This window comes from Pinus tabuliformis, chromosome 7 (genome assembly GCF_031772625.1).
Source record: "Pinus tabuliformis cultivar Carrire ecotype Pingquan chromosome 7, CPIR1, whole genome shotgun sequence".
Classification (NCBI taxonomy): Eukaryota; Viridiplantae; Streptophyta; class Pinopsida; order Pinales; family Pinaceae; genus Pinus; species Pinus tabuliformis.
This window is the reverse complement of record NC_142293.1, coordinates 185959918-185974723: the sequence shown is the minus strand read 5'-3', so window position 1 is coordinate 185974723 and position 14806 is coordinate 185959918. Positions and strand designations below refer to the sequence as shown.

At 38.4% G+C, this 14806-nt stretch overlaps 1 protein-coding gene across 1 annotated transcript in view; it reads left to right on the top strand.

Moving 5' to 3' along the window:
* Positions 1-1990: 1990 nt before the first annotated feature.
* The window catches only part of LOC149246470 (histone-lysine N-methyltransferase ATXR2-like), a 226532-nt gene continuing 213716 nt past the window's right edge, over positions 1991-14806 (top strand). Inside the window, exon 1 of the mRNA XM_089441655.1 lies at positions 1991-2393. Coding sequence (XP_089297781.1) covers positions 1991-2393 — 403 coding nt within the window. The remainder of the gene's footprint in view (positions 2394-14806) is intronic.

Sequence of the window (14806 nt, the reverse complement as noted above, 5' to 3'; positions counted from 1 at the left end):
CATTTACTTGCAAGTACTGTTTCCTTTATAGTTGCAATTTATGTTTATATGCTCATCTTGGTCTAACATTTGATCTTGCGGGATTGTCTATCATTGTATCTTGATTTCATTTTTTGTGCAAGCTATTGTTATTTATTTGAAGGCACTGGTCTATACTATGAATATATCTTTGAGATTTGCTCATTCATTCATATGCTTGCTTAAATTTTGAAAACAAGTTAATTTTGACAAACTCTCCACTTAACTTAATCTCCTAGAAACTCATATCATATAACTTTTCATTAGGGATCATCCCGCTTAGCTTACTTAAGAGAGAGCTTAAAAGGAGAGAGTTGGGAATAGGTGACAACCCCATCTCTTAATATTGCCAACAACCACACCTTGTGGGGTTCAGGGTTTTTTCACTAACTCAAGTGTGTGTGCTAGGCGACATCAACCTTTTTGGTGCCGTTGTCAGGGATAAATTATTTTGTTCTTGACGTTTGACATCTTTGTCCCGATATATGACAACATCTTTTGGCGCCGTTGCCGGGGACAAGTCCTCTTGTACCTGGAATACGACTTTTGACTCAAATTTTGCAAGAGTTTCTACTAGGAGGAATCCAAGTGGTCTAGTTAGCCCCATTCTTGAGCCTGAAAGGGTTTTTAGAGTGAGGTTAAATAGACTCTCTCATAGTAGACTTCTTGCTAATCTTGGGTAGGAGGCTATTTCTGATATCCATTTTCTTTTCCAAGGACAAGTACAACAAGACATCATGAATGATCTTTTTGGTCCTTGTGAATTTTACTAACATTAATGGCTATCCTCACAATATCCCTAACAAGGCTATTGAAAAGTTGCCTTCTTTTCAAGGTAACAATGCCATTAGTGCTGCATCACATGTTAAGAATTTCAATGTTTTCATTTACAAGTGGTTTAACACTGCTAACTATGAGGATGTAAAGATTGTTGAAATTTCTAAGTCTAACCGTTAAAAATTTTCCTGCACTATCTGGTTTATTTCACCTACTTGTTTAATTACTCAACAAGTTATTTAACCATATAAATACTGAAATAAACACAATGCAGTCTCAACTATCTACAGATTATCAACTGAAAGAAATAGACAAACACATAAGGGACATCGTTATTTTTGGACAATCGTCCCTAGAAAAACCCAACTTGGGAAAACCGATGCAACAATTATGAGGGTTTTATTATTAAGCAACTTTTCTTGAGTACAACTGGGTGCCAAATTGGTTCACCCTACAGAGAAATCAATTTGGTAGTAATACCTCTCTTCGGAAGCAAATATTCGAAAACTCTGTTCCACGAAAACTCTCCAACGCCTCTCTAAGGCACTGCGTTAGCCCTCCTAGCCTTTGTGTCAGCTTGAAACCCTCTGTGTCAGCCCTCTAATGCTCTGCGCAGGGCGCAGGCACTGGAAGCCTCTGCGTCACTCACGCAGTCCCTCTGGCCCTCTGCGCAGTCACTTTGGCCCTCTGCGTAGCTTCTGCTGCTCTGCGTCTGCCTATCTGCCTCTGCGCTGGTCTTCTGGTATTATCTCTGCCTCTTTGCTATGCACTCACTTCCCCTTGCTGCAACTCTGATCACTGGTTCGATTTCTCTTAGCAAACTCTGCTCTAGAAAATCGAACTGACTGATTAATCTTGGTGTGTCTCCAACTGACCCTCAAGCCTCCTCTTATACTTTTTCTATTGAGTCTTCAACGGCCGAGATTAAATCTTTAATCAACGGCTAAGATTAGATTTGGCTTGATCCATGTCATTTAGAACCTTCTCACCCAGTTTTATATTAATACCCATTAATATTTTTATTTTCCTAAGTTTAGACTTAGGAACCCATTAAAAATATTAATTATTTTAATATCTCCTTAACCGGGTGGAATTTCCCCAAACCATTTCTGGGTCTTGGAGATCTCATGCGCTTTAGCCTCTCCACCAATTTTCATGGCTAGAGCACATCTGATGCTACCCCAAATCAACAAAGATGAGACTCTTTGTCCTCTCTTTAGAAGAGGATGCTCTTGATTGGTTCACTGAGCGTCCTCTTAATTCTTATGACTCATTGCAAGCCATCATTAGTGCCTTTATGGATAAGTATGGAGAGAAGAAAGAAGATAGACACTTGATCAATGCCATTAGCCATATCAAGAAGAATGAGAATGAAACTGTGGAGGAGTTTAACAAGAGATTTAATGACTTGGTGAAAAGTATGCCTCAAAATGTTAAGCCTCCTAAAAAGTTCTTATTGTGCTCTTATTTGGATGCTTTTGGTGTTGACACATCCTATGAGCTAAGGAGGAAGGAACCTGCAAATCTAAATGCAACTCAAACTGAAGCCTTGAAGATGGAAAAGGCTAGAAATGAATCAGGAAAGTCAGAAATTCTTGGTTTTAGTAGAGGCCCTGTTGCACTCATTTTGTCAAAGTTCGAAGGAAGCAGATTTGCTAATTTTTTTTTCAAAGAATCAGATCATCAGTCAGAAGTTCATTGAGTCATTGTAAATCCATTTTGCAAATTTTTAATGTAAATGATGCTAGTAAGACCATGAATGTATGTAACAACCTAGGTAAGCCTATTATTTTAGCGATAATTTCATCTTAAGAGGTTTTTCGTTTCACTGACTCATCTATATTTCTAAACACGGAAGGTCGACAAAGTTTTTCCCTCCAGCCTCACCCCAAAACTAGGGTGGAATTTGTCGTCAAAGTCTTAAGTGAGTCCTAGTGTTCTAGTCGAGTCTTATATAAAAGTGATTTGGGAATAATTTAAGCTAATTGGCTAAATTATTTTATTACAAATCACTTGGTCTACTAGATCATATTGTGTCACAGAATTGGGTATGTAATTTGAGGGTCTAAGCCGAACGGGTATTCCCCCTTTGAGGGTTGAATTGTAAAAATCTCATGTAAAAATTATTTTTGTGCATGGTCCCTCATACTTAGACACCATGGCTAAAATATAAGAGGGTGGAAAAAATATTAATCCCCTCAAATGTCAATTAGATAATTTTTTCTGGCAAAAATTAAATTAAAATCCCAAGTCAAGAATTTAATTAATTGGAGTAAAAATTAAAATTCTAGAGAAATTAAATTCTCCAAGTGGAAAAATTCATGGGTGTCAAAATAATTAATATTTGGAGGTCCTCCACCAAGAGAATATTGGATATTCCAAGAAAAATTGGACCCTTGGACCTTGGTGGTTAAGGCAAAGTCAAAATTTTGAGGAAATTAGCTCAAACTAATTAATTTTAAGCTAATAAAAATGGAATTAAATGAGAAATTCGAAAATTCCTCAAAAAATAAAAATTCAACGGCTATGATTAAAAGATGATCAAGTATTTTTCGAAGGCCAAGATTATTTTGACGAGGATCAAGCCAACTAGCTGTTATTTTCCACTTGGAGGATTTATCTATAAATTAGAGAGTCATTTGAGTCTCTAGCCATCTGATGTCTGGCCAAGAAATTGCTGCTGAAGCATTGATGTAACACTATTGTCCCGCTGGGAACATTTATTTGAATCATAATAAAGACTTTGGGGTGCAGTTCAAGGTGTTCAGTGTTCATTGATTTGTGGTATGTGCTGGGTACGAGCTTTCCTATATTGTGCTGATTAATGCTAAAATTTATTTTTCATTAGATTGGGATAAGGTCATTCTATTGATAGATTTTGGGTTTTATCTTACATGATTTGATTCACCATATTGTCTAAACAAATTTTCTTGAGAAATAAATATAGTGTTTGTAGGTTCCCTAGTCCTCCAAGTTCACAAACTGTGAGCATGAACTGACTTTGTTTGGATTCCAAATATTTATGTGGTTGATTTAAATTTCGCTAAGGCTATAGTGTGCATTGATTTTCTAAAGTGTTTTTAGCCATTTATCAAAGAAAAAACTCCATTAAAATTATTTCTCAAAATTTATTTCAAAACCCTTGCATATTTGTAAATTCTGTAAATAGATTTCTATATTATTTTTCTAATTGGGGATTTGGGATTTTAGAAGATTTTTGTATATATTGGGGTTTTGGGCATTTTATCTCAATTTTGCAAGTGAAATCAAAAGAAGAAATTGGAATAGAGCTAGATTTAGGCCCTTGAAGGGAAGATCTAGCCTCTAGAATTTTTTGCAAGGGCAGTCACAAAAGCATTTTCAGAAAATTGAAGAGCTGAAGCAAAGATAATGTTGGAGGCATGGGTTTCAAGTTTATAGGGCTCCTAGCCCTGGTTTTCTCCTCCAAGCCCTCAGCATCACCTCTCTGGCCCTTAGTGTCACCCTTTTCAGCCTGCCTAAGGCTAGCCGTAAGCCCTAGGGCTCTCGGCCTTCCCTCTACCCCTTTCCGTAGGCCCTAGAGGGCCTTCCCTTCCCCTCGGCTCCCCTTTTCCTTTGCGTCCACCCTTCGGCCTCCCTTCCCTTCTCCAAGCCACAACCTCTAGGGGCATGCGGCAGACCTACTAAGTCTTTTTCCTTAGGTTGTAGCCCTTAGGTGGCTTACAACAGTCCTTTGAGGGCTTTCTCCCTCTCACGGCAGGGCTTTAAGGCCTTTTCCATAGGCCATTAGCCTAAAAGGGCCTCCTTACTCTAGCGTCTAACCTTTTGGCCTTCCGCTACGCTTCCTTAGCCTCTTTTCCATGACCTCTAACCCTCTTCTAGCCCTAATTTGACCATTGGACATTTCTGAAATTTTCAAGACTAAATACTTGGTGGGTTTTGCAAAATTTTTGGCTCAAAAAGTTTGATTTGCAAATGGCAACCTCACTACAAAATTTTGGCAAAGTGATCTTCAAGGCCTTAAGCCTAGTGTTTGCTCTCTAAACCCTAATTTCCCACTGTTTCAATACTGCTGTAAATTCTGATTCATAACAATGATACATAAGCCTTAAAAACACATTAAGCTGGTCAAAATACTCCAATATTGCATAATTCATTTTTTCTAGAAATTTGACTACTTGGGCATTAAAGATCTAGCCTAGATCTATAAATTTGCTTGCTGTTTTTTTTTTTTTTCTGCATAATCTCTGAATCAGATTTGAATTTTTTTGAATAACACATCTAAAAGGGTTCAAATTTTTTTTTTGGGCAAAATTTTCCATGTTTTGGGCCAGATTTAGCACTTGTTGTGGCATAAATAACTCACTAATTTTCTGATTTACTTACTGCTGTAATAAGTTATTTCAGATTTGATATGTCTCTAAATATCGCATCTTAAAGTGGGCTAAATTCATTATTTACATTAGAAAAGTGTTGGGCATCTTATTGATCATTTGTGGCTATCATAAGTTTGTTGTTTCTCGAATCTAAAGTGATTTCTTTATTGCTGTCATAAGACTAATAAGTGCTGAAAATTTTAAAGTATTACTGCTGATTTTGATTATTGGAAATCTAACATTCACTTGTCTTGTCTTAAGATCTAATAATTGTCAAAGTTTGCACTTAAGACACTCACACATCTAAGCTCTAAGTTTCTAAATCTTGATCGAGTTACTTTTGGCATCTTGTGGATTTGATATTGGCATCATCATTGACATTTACTTGGTTGAAATATCTTTGAAGATCTCTAATTGTTTCAATTGTGGCATTGTCTTTAATAATCTTGCAATTGATATCTTGACTAAGTGTGAGTTAAGTTATTACGAGATTTGTGTACATCCCGTAGTCATTAGAACTTTGTGATTATCTTTGGTATTTCTTTCACACTTTAAGTATTTGGCACATTCTTGTTGGGTTAAGATTGTTTTTGATTTATCGTTAAGTACTCTTATCATAAGGAATAATCATAACTTAAGTACTTAAACATTTAAAACAATCTTAAGATAAGAACTTCACTCATCCATATTGCATCTCATTTTAAGAGTAGTTGTGTTTAACAACTTAACTCCAAGCATAAGCTTGGTTGGTAGACTCCTAGGACAACCCTTTCTCGTTCAACTTGAGGGATTCAACCCTTCTTAGTGGTTAACACAGTGACCTTGCAGTTGTCAGAGCCACAGTCTTTGCAGCGCCAGAGGCATTGGGTGGTTGGAACACAAGGGGAGGTATCGTTAATCAAGGCACTACCTGCTTCTCGTTGGCTTCCATCCCACAACCTACTCTGAAGGCTCCCAAGCTTCTACTGTTCTATGTTGTTCTATGCTGTTACTATCACTTTCCACTGTTCTATGTTGTTACAATCACTTTAGCCCAATTCTTAACTTCAATTAACAATCAAATCAATCTTCCAGTAATAAATAGCAATTGTAGATAGAACAGTAAACGCAATGTATAGTAGAAGATAATCAAGAGCAATAACAAGGGACCTTAGGATTGGTCAAAGACTAGAGAAAAACCCCACAAAGGGGAGAACCCTTTCAAATTCTTCTTCTTATTAGATTGTCATAAAATGTTCAGCAGAGAGTACAAAGTTCCAATTCATCAATCAAGAATCAAAGTCAATCTTTGGCCTATCTAGCAAAACCAACCAAACATAACAAAACCAACCAAACAATATCCAATAGATGAGCCCAATAGACAAATTTGATCAAAGTCAAAGTCTCCAAAATTGATCAAAGTCTGTGGTCAACAATCAACAAAATTTTAGGTCACAGCCACAGGGACCTAGTGACAGTCAGTGCGACTGTAGCCCTCCAACTACAGGGAGCACCCTATCAACGTAGCGACTGTAGCCAAATTTTCTTCGATCAAACCCTGCTGCTCTAGGTTAATTTCTTTTCCTCGCATGTGTTAGCTTAGACCCTGCAATTTCAGACCTATACGAACGAATCCAAAGAAGAGAGAGAAGAAGATGCTTGATTTTATTTCCAAATGAGGTTGACTTGTCTTTTATTTATGTGCTTTCAAGGGGTGCCCAATTTTTCTTTAAAGTCGACCTATACGTTTGTGCACATGTGGGTTTTCACCTTAAAAATACATTTTTCCTTAACCAAATTAAATTCTTCCAAAGGCTAGAAGGGGTCTTTCTTGATGAGGAACACTGTCCAAAGGAGGGAATTTGTCCATGAGCCAAATTAACAATGTAGTGCACCTAGAGCATGGCTTTTGGACGTGGAGGCACTTTGAGGCACTTCTTGAGGTCTACCCTCAAGATTGGTGATATCAATAAGCTGTAGTTTGTATTCCTTAACTAATCTAGTGTTAAAATACTTGTTCCTTTATAAACAAGATTTGAACCTATTTCAGCTCTTAACGTATTTTTCCGTAGACTTCATATCACCCTGAGCCCTCTAATTAGAAAAACCTAATAGGTGAATACAAGGAAGCCTCCCTTGCGATGAAATTCCACTAAAACAATAGGAGGAAGATTGCTGAGGTGACATTGGATATCCTTCCTCATTGTTGCCATAGGGTTTAGGCCTTGCCTTGTGAGTCCCCTGACAAGGCATGCTATATTTTGTTAACAATCCCTTGGATGTGGGGACAAAAACCTATCACATGATCATGATTCAAAAAAGTGACCTAGACACACCTATCCTTTGGGTCCTATCTTGAATCAACCACAAAACTCTACGAAGAAGAAAGGAAAACCACCACCCCTCCACTCCCTTGACAATGATCTAAAACCCAAAAAGGACCATTCTGTTGAATTTTCTGCAATAATGCACAGTAGAAATTAATCTTATGATCTGATAATTACTTTCTAATGATTTCCAATCAAGTTATCTTATGTCACATATATCATTAAACAATTACACAGAAAATATCAACAATAATGCAAGGAAAACAATAGGATCATAAGGAGACAACCATGCATAATAGAGACAACAAATTTTACCTCCAGAAAACCCAACCTTGGGAAAAACCCAACAACTTTTTTTCTAAGGAGAAATTGTCCTTCAACATATTTATAATTCCAAGAATACTCTAGAAATCTGTGCCAAAATACAAATCCAAGATACTAGTCAAACTTGGTCAAATATAGCTAGTCAGTGCTAGTTAAAACCTCCAAAGAACAGAGAATACAACGCTGGTTAAAGATCAAAATTTGGCTTGAGGTCAAGCTTAGGCCTGCGGTCAAAAGGGCCTATGGTCAACTTCGGTCAACTACGATTGACTATTCTTCAATACTGTGGTCAAAGTCTGAATTCTCTGTGGTCAAATGTAGACAGAATCTTGTTCAAAGTCAACCGATTCTCGGTCAAAATCAGTAAATTAAAACTCGGTCAAATGCTATCTTCTATGCTTCGATCAAACTTCAGATCTCCTTCTCTTGACTTTGCATGTGTGGATTAGAAATAGAAGAGATGTGTGATACTCCAAATTGGTTCAAATGAGGAGTCAACTTGCTTTTTTATATTTGTCAAATGGGTGAATTTTGACCAAAAGTTGCACCCCTTCATGGTGGGGCCTGTTGTCACTCAGATTGTATAGACATTGCGACAACAACTCAGGTCGGGGGCTGTCACTCTGATCCTTGACCTCTCTGTTCTAGCTGTCTCCCAACAATAGGCTATGGGGGGTAGTCCCTATGGAAATGTGAAGATGAAGGACAAGTTGGCAACCAACGAGTCCGGGAGACACAATTGAGTGGCCTAGCTACTTGGTTAATTTAAGCAAGATTTAAGGATTAGATTAAATTCAAATTTGAGACCAATGCCTTATGGAGTCAATTTCTTGCTTATTATCAATTAGAGACCAAGTAACCGGATGGACAATCGCTGCTTAGATGCTTCACTAACCTATATGCTATGCAAATCTTAAGACCTAGGTGTGATGCAAGAATCTTGGTTACTTTTAGTTATATGCCTATTCTAAGTATGCCTTCCTTTTAACTGTTTTGAAACCAGTCTTTAGAGTAGGTTGTGGGATGGAAGCCAACGGAAAACAAACAAAGGCTTGATTAATGATACCTCCCCCTGTGTTCCAACCACCCAATGCCTCCGACACTGCAGAGATTGTGGCTCTGATGACTGCAAGGTCATCGTGTTAACCACTAGAAAGGTGCTAAATCCCTCAAGCTAAATTGGGAAAGGGTGGTCCTAAAAGTCTATCAACCAAGCTTATGCTTGGAGGCATGTTATTAATGCAACTAGACTTAGGATGCTTATGCAAGGTGGATGAATGATTTCTTGGGTTAAGATTGTTTAATAAGTACTTAAGTTATGATTAATCTTCAATGACAAAGGTACTTAACGATAAATGGAAAGACAATCTTATTACCGAGAATGTGCCAATTATCAAGTGCCAATGTTAAGAGATGCTCACTTAGGATGATTTACCAAAATATGCCAATGCTCAAGATAGACAATAAAGTTATCAAAGCCTCTTAAGATATGATGGTAAAACAAGACTGTGTTTAACAATTATCCAATGAATCCTTTAACAATGTTCCTTAGACAATTAGATGCTCAATACATAATTCCAAGATACTTGAGAAAGAGAAAGAGATACTTCAATACCAATTAATGCCCAAAGTGATTTAAACCATCCAACAAGATTAGAGCTTAGATGTGTAAGTAGTTATTGAGTGATTTTAGTGCTAAGTCAATGATCTTAGAACTAACACAAGACAAGTGAATGCTAGATTCCAATAGCACAAAACTTCTCCACAATGAACTAATTAGATCATGAGCCAATGAAAACCCACTTATGTAACTTATAGTTCAATGTTAAGATAGATTTAGGACAGCAGCAAGTAAATCACTCTAGATCCAAGAAATGACAAGCACAAAAGAACCAAATAGTAACAATGAAACACCTAATGACTTGCCAAGTGAATATATGAGATAACCAACCTTCTTATGATGTCTAGAGAGCCATGGGCCTCCACAGCAGCAGACAACACTCCACAGATCTTCATGGATTCTCAGAGACTACTAGCTATCCACTTTTGGGATGATGGTGATATGTTTGGTACATTATGCCCAACATGCCCCCCAAAGGAGCCCCACACTATTGACAGGTGTCCCAGAACTTGTACGATGTCATGACAACATTCATTCCACCACTTGGACTCTTGCAGAGGATCTACAGGGATCTCCAATTGATATGGAGATCCATGGGGTCATTTATGTGCCCTCAGACCCACTGGGAGCACCACAGGTCTACTACTTGGAGAACAAGGGACCACCCCCCTGTCCATCATATTCCGAGGAATTTATTCCTCAGTATGGCACTTCAAGACATTATTAGGCCTTTGGAGGGCCCCACAACATGTACATATTATTATTTGGCCCCTTGTGAGGCTTATTTTTCCACTTGTGAGCTAGTTTGGTGGGCTTGTCACCAATAGGGGTTTTATTTGCACATTATTTTATCATTAGGGGCTATAGGAGTTGAAGAACTAGAAGCTACAGGAGGTAGACCACGTCCTCTACTGGTGACAGGGGTAGCCGGGTAGGTGGTGTCACCTCCTCCTCTACCCCCTCCACTACCTCCTGCTCTAACCAATAATCGACAGACTCCATGAGAGGCCTCTTGGCCTCAACGCTCCATACAGTAGTTGTGTTAATCCCATCCAATGAGATGGCCTCCATATCGGGTGTCCTCTCAAGTTGCCTCACCCACAATCGAAGATTGTAGTAGATGTAGACCATGTCATTAAGTCGTTGGGACTCCAACCTGTACCAGGGTCATAAAATAATAATTATAAAAAAAATATTATTTAATGAATTCAAAAAATGAATTGGAAATTTGGAATATTTTAAGTTTAACTTGTTGAGCTTCGTGGTGTGTTTTTTTTCAAATACACTCCAGTTGAGCTCGCATCTTGAGGAGCTACATGTTTGGTTGAGCACTCGAATGGCAAGCCTTCGGAGATTGGGTACTCTGCCACCATAGCTTCTCCACCATGCATCTACAACAAAATTACAAATAAGATAAACATAAGAAAAAAATGAAATTTGAAAGTTGAAGCAAAGTATGAAGTTATGAACTTGAAGAGACAATGAAATTTGAAACAAACTAAAAAAGACCTGGCATTTTAGTCTTCCTATCAACTGCAACCATGTCAAAGCTAAATGTGCCACCTACCATCTTGTATATCTCCATTTCTTTGGAGATTTCTGCATGTTTTGTTGGAGATGGCACCATCCTCTGAACACAGGTGAAGAATCCATCCATGACCTCAGCATCAAATAAGAACCCACAGGGGTAAGCAAATGCGGGGTTCAGGTAGATCCCTACAACATGAATGGGACAATGGAGTGTGTTGTTCCATCGTTCATTAATCACTTCCCATAGGAGGAGTTGTTTCTGACACCCCTCATCTCCCTTATCATCATAGTAGGTCCGAATGGATTCTTTGGCCCTGTCCATGGCCTCATACAAGTATCCCATTGCGGGCTTGTCACCATCAACTAATCAAAGAACCTTTACCAAAGGTTCAGTGGTGCTGCACACCTCCTGCACTCCCGCCCAAAAGCTTTCTTGGTATGAAACTAATTTGCGTATGGCCTCTCCCTCTGGTTTGTGGCTAAATGCCAAAGCACACCACTAATATGAAAGAAACATTCTCTTCACATCCCACATAGAATTCATGAGGGATTGAAGAGATATGAAACTGGTGGCAAACCGTGTAATGGCGGTGCGCACCAACTCATTGTTGTTGGTGAGTGTTCTCATCAAATGAAGCACAAATGCATGATTATATATAAATTTTGTAATGCTTTTTGATGAGTCAACAATATCTTTGACAAAATGAATTTTTCCTATGTCCTCCAACATCAAATCAATGCAATGTGCAACATAAGGTGTCCAAGATAAAGTAGGATGCCTCTCCATAAGCATATTGCCAGCAGCAACATAATTTGCACCATTGTCCGTTATGACTTGGACAACATGTTCTAGACCCACCTCCAAAATAAACACATCTAGCAAATCACATAATAATCTTGCATGTTTGATATGTGTAGATGCATCAATAGATTTCATAAACATTGTTCCCTTGGGACAATTAACCAAGAAGTTTATAAGGATTCTACCCTTTTGATCGGTCCAACCATTTGATATCACAGTGCATCCCATGTATGCCTGTGATGCCCTAAAATCCTCCAATCTCTTGGTGCAGTCAACCTTTTCATTTTGAAGAATGCAACCTCTAAAGTCATCATAAGAAGGGACTTTGTACCCTAGGCCAACAATTGCAATAACATCAACAACAGGCTGGAGAAATGGATTATTCCTTGCAATGCTGAAAGGAATATCACTCCAAAGAAGAAACTTGCCCAACAACTTGTTAGCTTCTTCTTTCTCCTTTTTTTTAATAATTGAAGAGATAGATGGTTGTGAACCAGACGTGGTTCTAGGAACAAAATATGATGAGGCAGCTACAGGGTTGGTTGTAGATACTGATGCTAAAGTAGAACCAATGCCACTCTCATATTCACCTCCTAACACTCTATTCCCTGCTAGTTGACTCTTCAGAGCTGACTTGGACAGTTTGGTTTGCTCTATTTCTTCCAATGATCTGAGGGCTCTTCGGATGATTTCCGGATTTGTATTGGTGCAAGGCCCTACCTCATGTCCAGGGATTTGTGCAAGGTGATACTTCAATCTGTATACCCCCCTTGTCATATGATGCCCACACAACTTGCAAGTCAAGTTTGATCTGTCAAACCCTTCATCAGGTTCACCAAATTCCCACAGAGGGTCCAATTTCCTTGGCATGTTTGTAACTTTGTTGAACTCTTGAGTTTTAATGTAAGATGAAGTTTGAAGTTGAACCTAGGGCACAAGAAGAATTGCAAGTTAAAAAAATAAAAATAAATTTACATACAACACATTGAATTTTTGACAAAGAAAACCTCAACTCAATGCAACAATAATGGAAAAAATGCACATTCAAACCCAAGCAAAAATGATGCAAAAAAACTAAGGCACAAGAAGAAATTAAACTTATAAATCTAACAATCAAGTTTTTACGTTTTTGACCAAAATGAACACTCTACACTCCATGCAAAAAAAAAAAACACAATCAAATCCACTCAAAAATCATTGAAAATCAATGGGTTATAGAAACCCAAGCAAAAACAAGAAAAAAACAAAAAAAGGGGCCAAATTGGTGTCCATACCTGGAAACCACGCTTTGCTAAAAAAACTTGGTCCAAACTCGAATTTTTCTTGCTTGGGATGCTAAATTCTTTCACTTTTCTCCTCTCCTACCCTTGTAGATGACTTCTTCTCCTCCTCAGCTCTCAAACTTGCCCACAGTCTGAAAAAAATGACAAAAAAAAACCCAAAATCGGCTCTTAAAACACACTATTTCCGCCTGTCACAATTTTTTTCATAAAAATTACGATTTTTTGAAAATAAAAAAAATTGCTGAAAAAATCGGTAATTAAATCAGGAGCGCAAAAAAATCATGATTTAATCGCGATGTTCGCAACATTGCCCCTTACCCTTGGAAGACCAAGTCCCCTTCTTAAAGAGCAAGCAAGTTCCATTCTTCACTCCATCCTCGGGAAAGGGCTTCTAGGGTCACCTTCCACCTATTCATTGACATATACTTTACAAGTGATCCCTACACTACCGAGACTCCTCCCATCAGTCAAAGTCCATAAAGAGCAGGGAGATTTAGTTGTGGTGACAGTGGGCTAAGCCTCCACCATTGCCCTGAACCTAGCAATTGCCCTTGTAGGAACCCCTTAGGTCCCTTGCTGGTTTGAGTGGTAACAGGTCCTACATGAAGTCCAAAAAATACAAATTTTAATTTTTCATTTTCATATTTTTCCTTTGTTGACTTGAGTGGCCTTTTGGCATGTTGGAATACCTCCCGATGCTACACAGAAATCAATACTCCCAGTTAGCGAGGGAGGTATTCTCCGCAACAAATATCTTCTTTGCTAAAATTTCTCTTTCCTTAAGAAAATTTTTTGAGCTTGTCATGTTGATGCATGCCTATAAGATAACTCTATCCTAGAGTGGGCAATGTAACTCCTCATATGTATGTGAGTATGCGGGGCTTTTGGCCAAAGTATTTTATGGCTCCTTAGGCAAATGTATCAATCTCTTCTAGTCATGACTTAGCCAAGTCCTTTTGGCTTCTCAGGAGAGCGTTTGCTTTTGGACCATTCACCTTTCTGGTCAAAGTCCTTTATGACCTAGCCAATTCCTTCTAGCTTCAAAGGTGAATTACATCTATCTCCTTCGGTCGACCTAGCCAAGTCCTTCTGGCAACCAAATCCTTCTTGCCTCTAAGGAGAAGATTTTTCCAACCCTATAATTTCCCTAGGCCATTCACCTTTCTCGTCAAAGTCCTTTATGACGTAGCCAATTCCTTCTAGCTTCAAAGGTGAATTACATCTATCTCCTTCAGTCGACCTAGCCAAGTCCTTCTGGCAGCCAAATCCTTCTTGCCTCTAAGGAGAAGATTTGTCCAATCCTATAATTTCCCTAGGACATTCACCTTTGGTCGACCTAGCCAAGTCCTTCTGACTTCAAATGTGAATGTATCCTATAATTGCCCCTGTAATTGCCTTGGGCCATTCACCTTTCTGGTCAAAGTCCTTTATGACCTAGCCAAGTCATTTTGGCAACTGAGTCCTTCTGGCTTCAAAGGGGAATTTATTCATCTCCTCTATTCAAATTCCTTTATGACCCAACCAAAGTCCTTTATGGTTTCAGGAGATGGTCAACCCAATTCTGCAAAGACCTCATCATTCCCTTCCAATGAGGGAGACATTAAACATCATACTAAGCTCATCTTTGTCCACAATCTACTCATCTGTGGATATGTAGTGGATATCTACTCATCTACTAAGAATTTTGATAAAAATATTACATTATAATACTTTTTGCACACTTGAGGGGGTGGACTTGACTACAAATCCCTTGGTAACCCAATGTTCCCTTTGCATTTGACCCAGGAGTT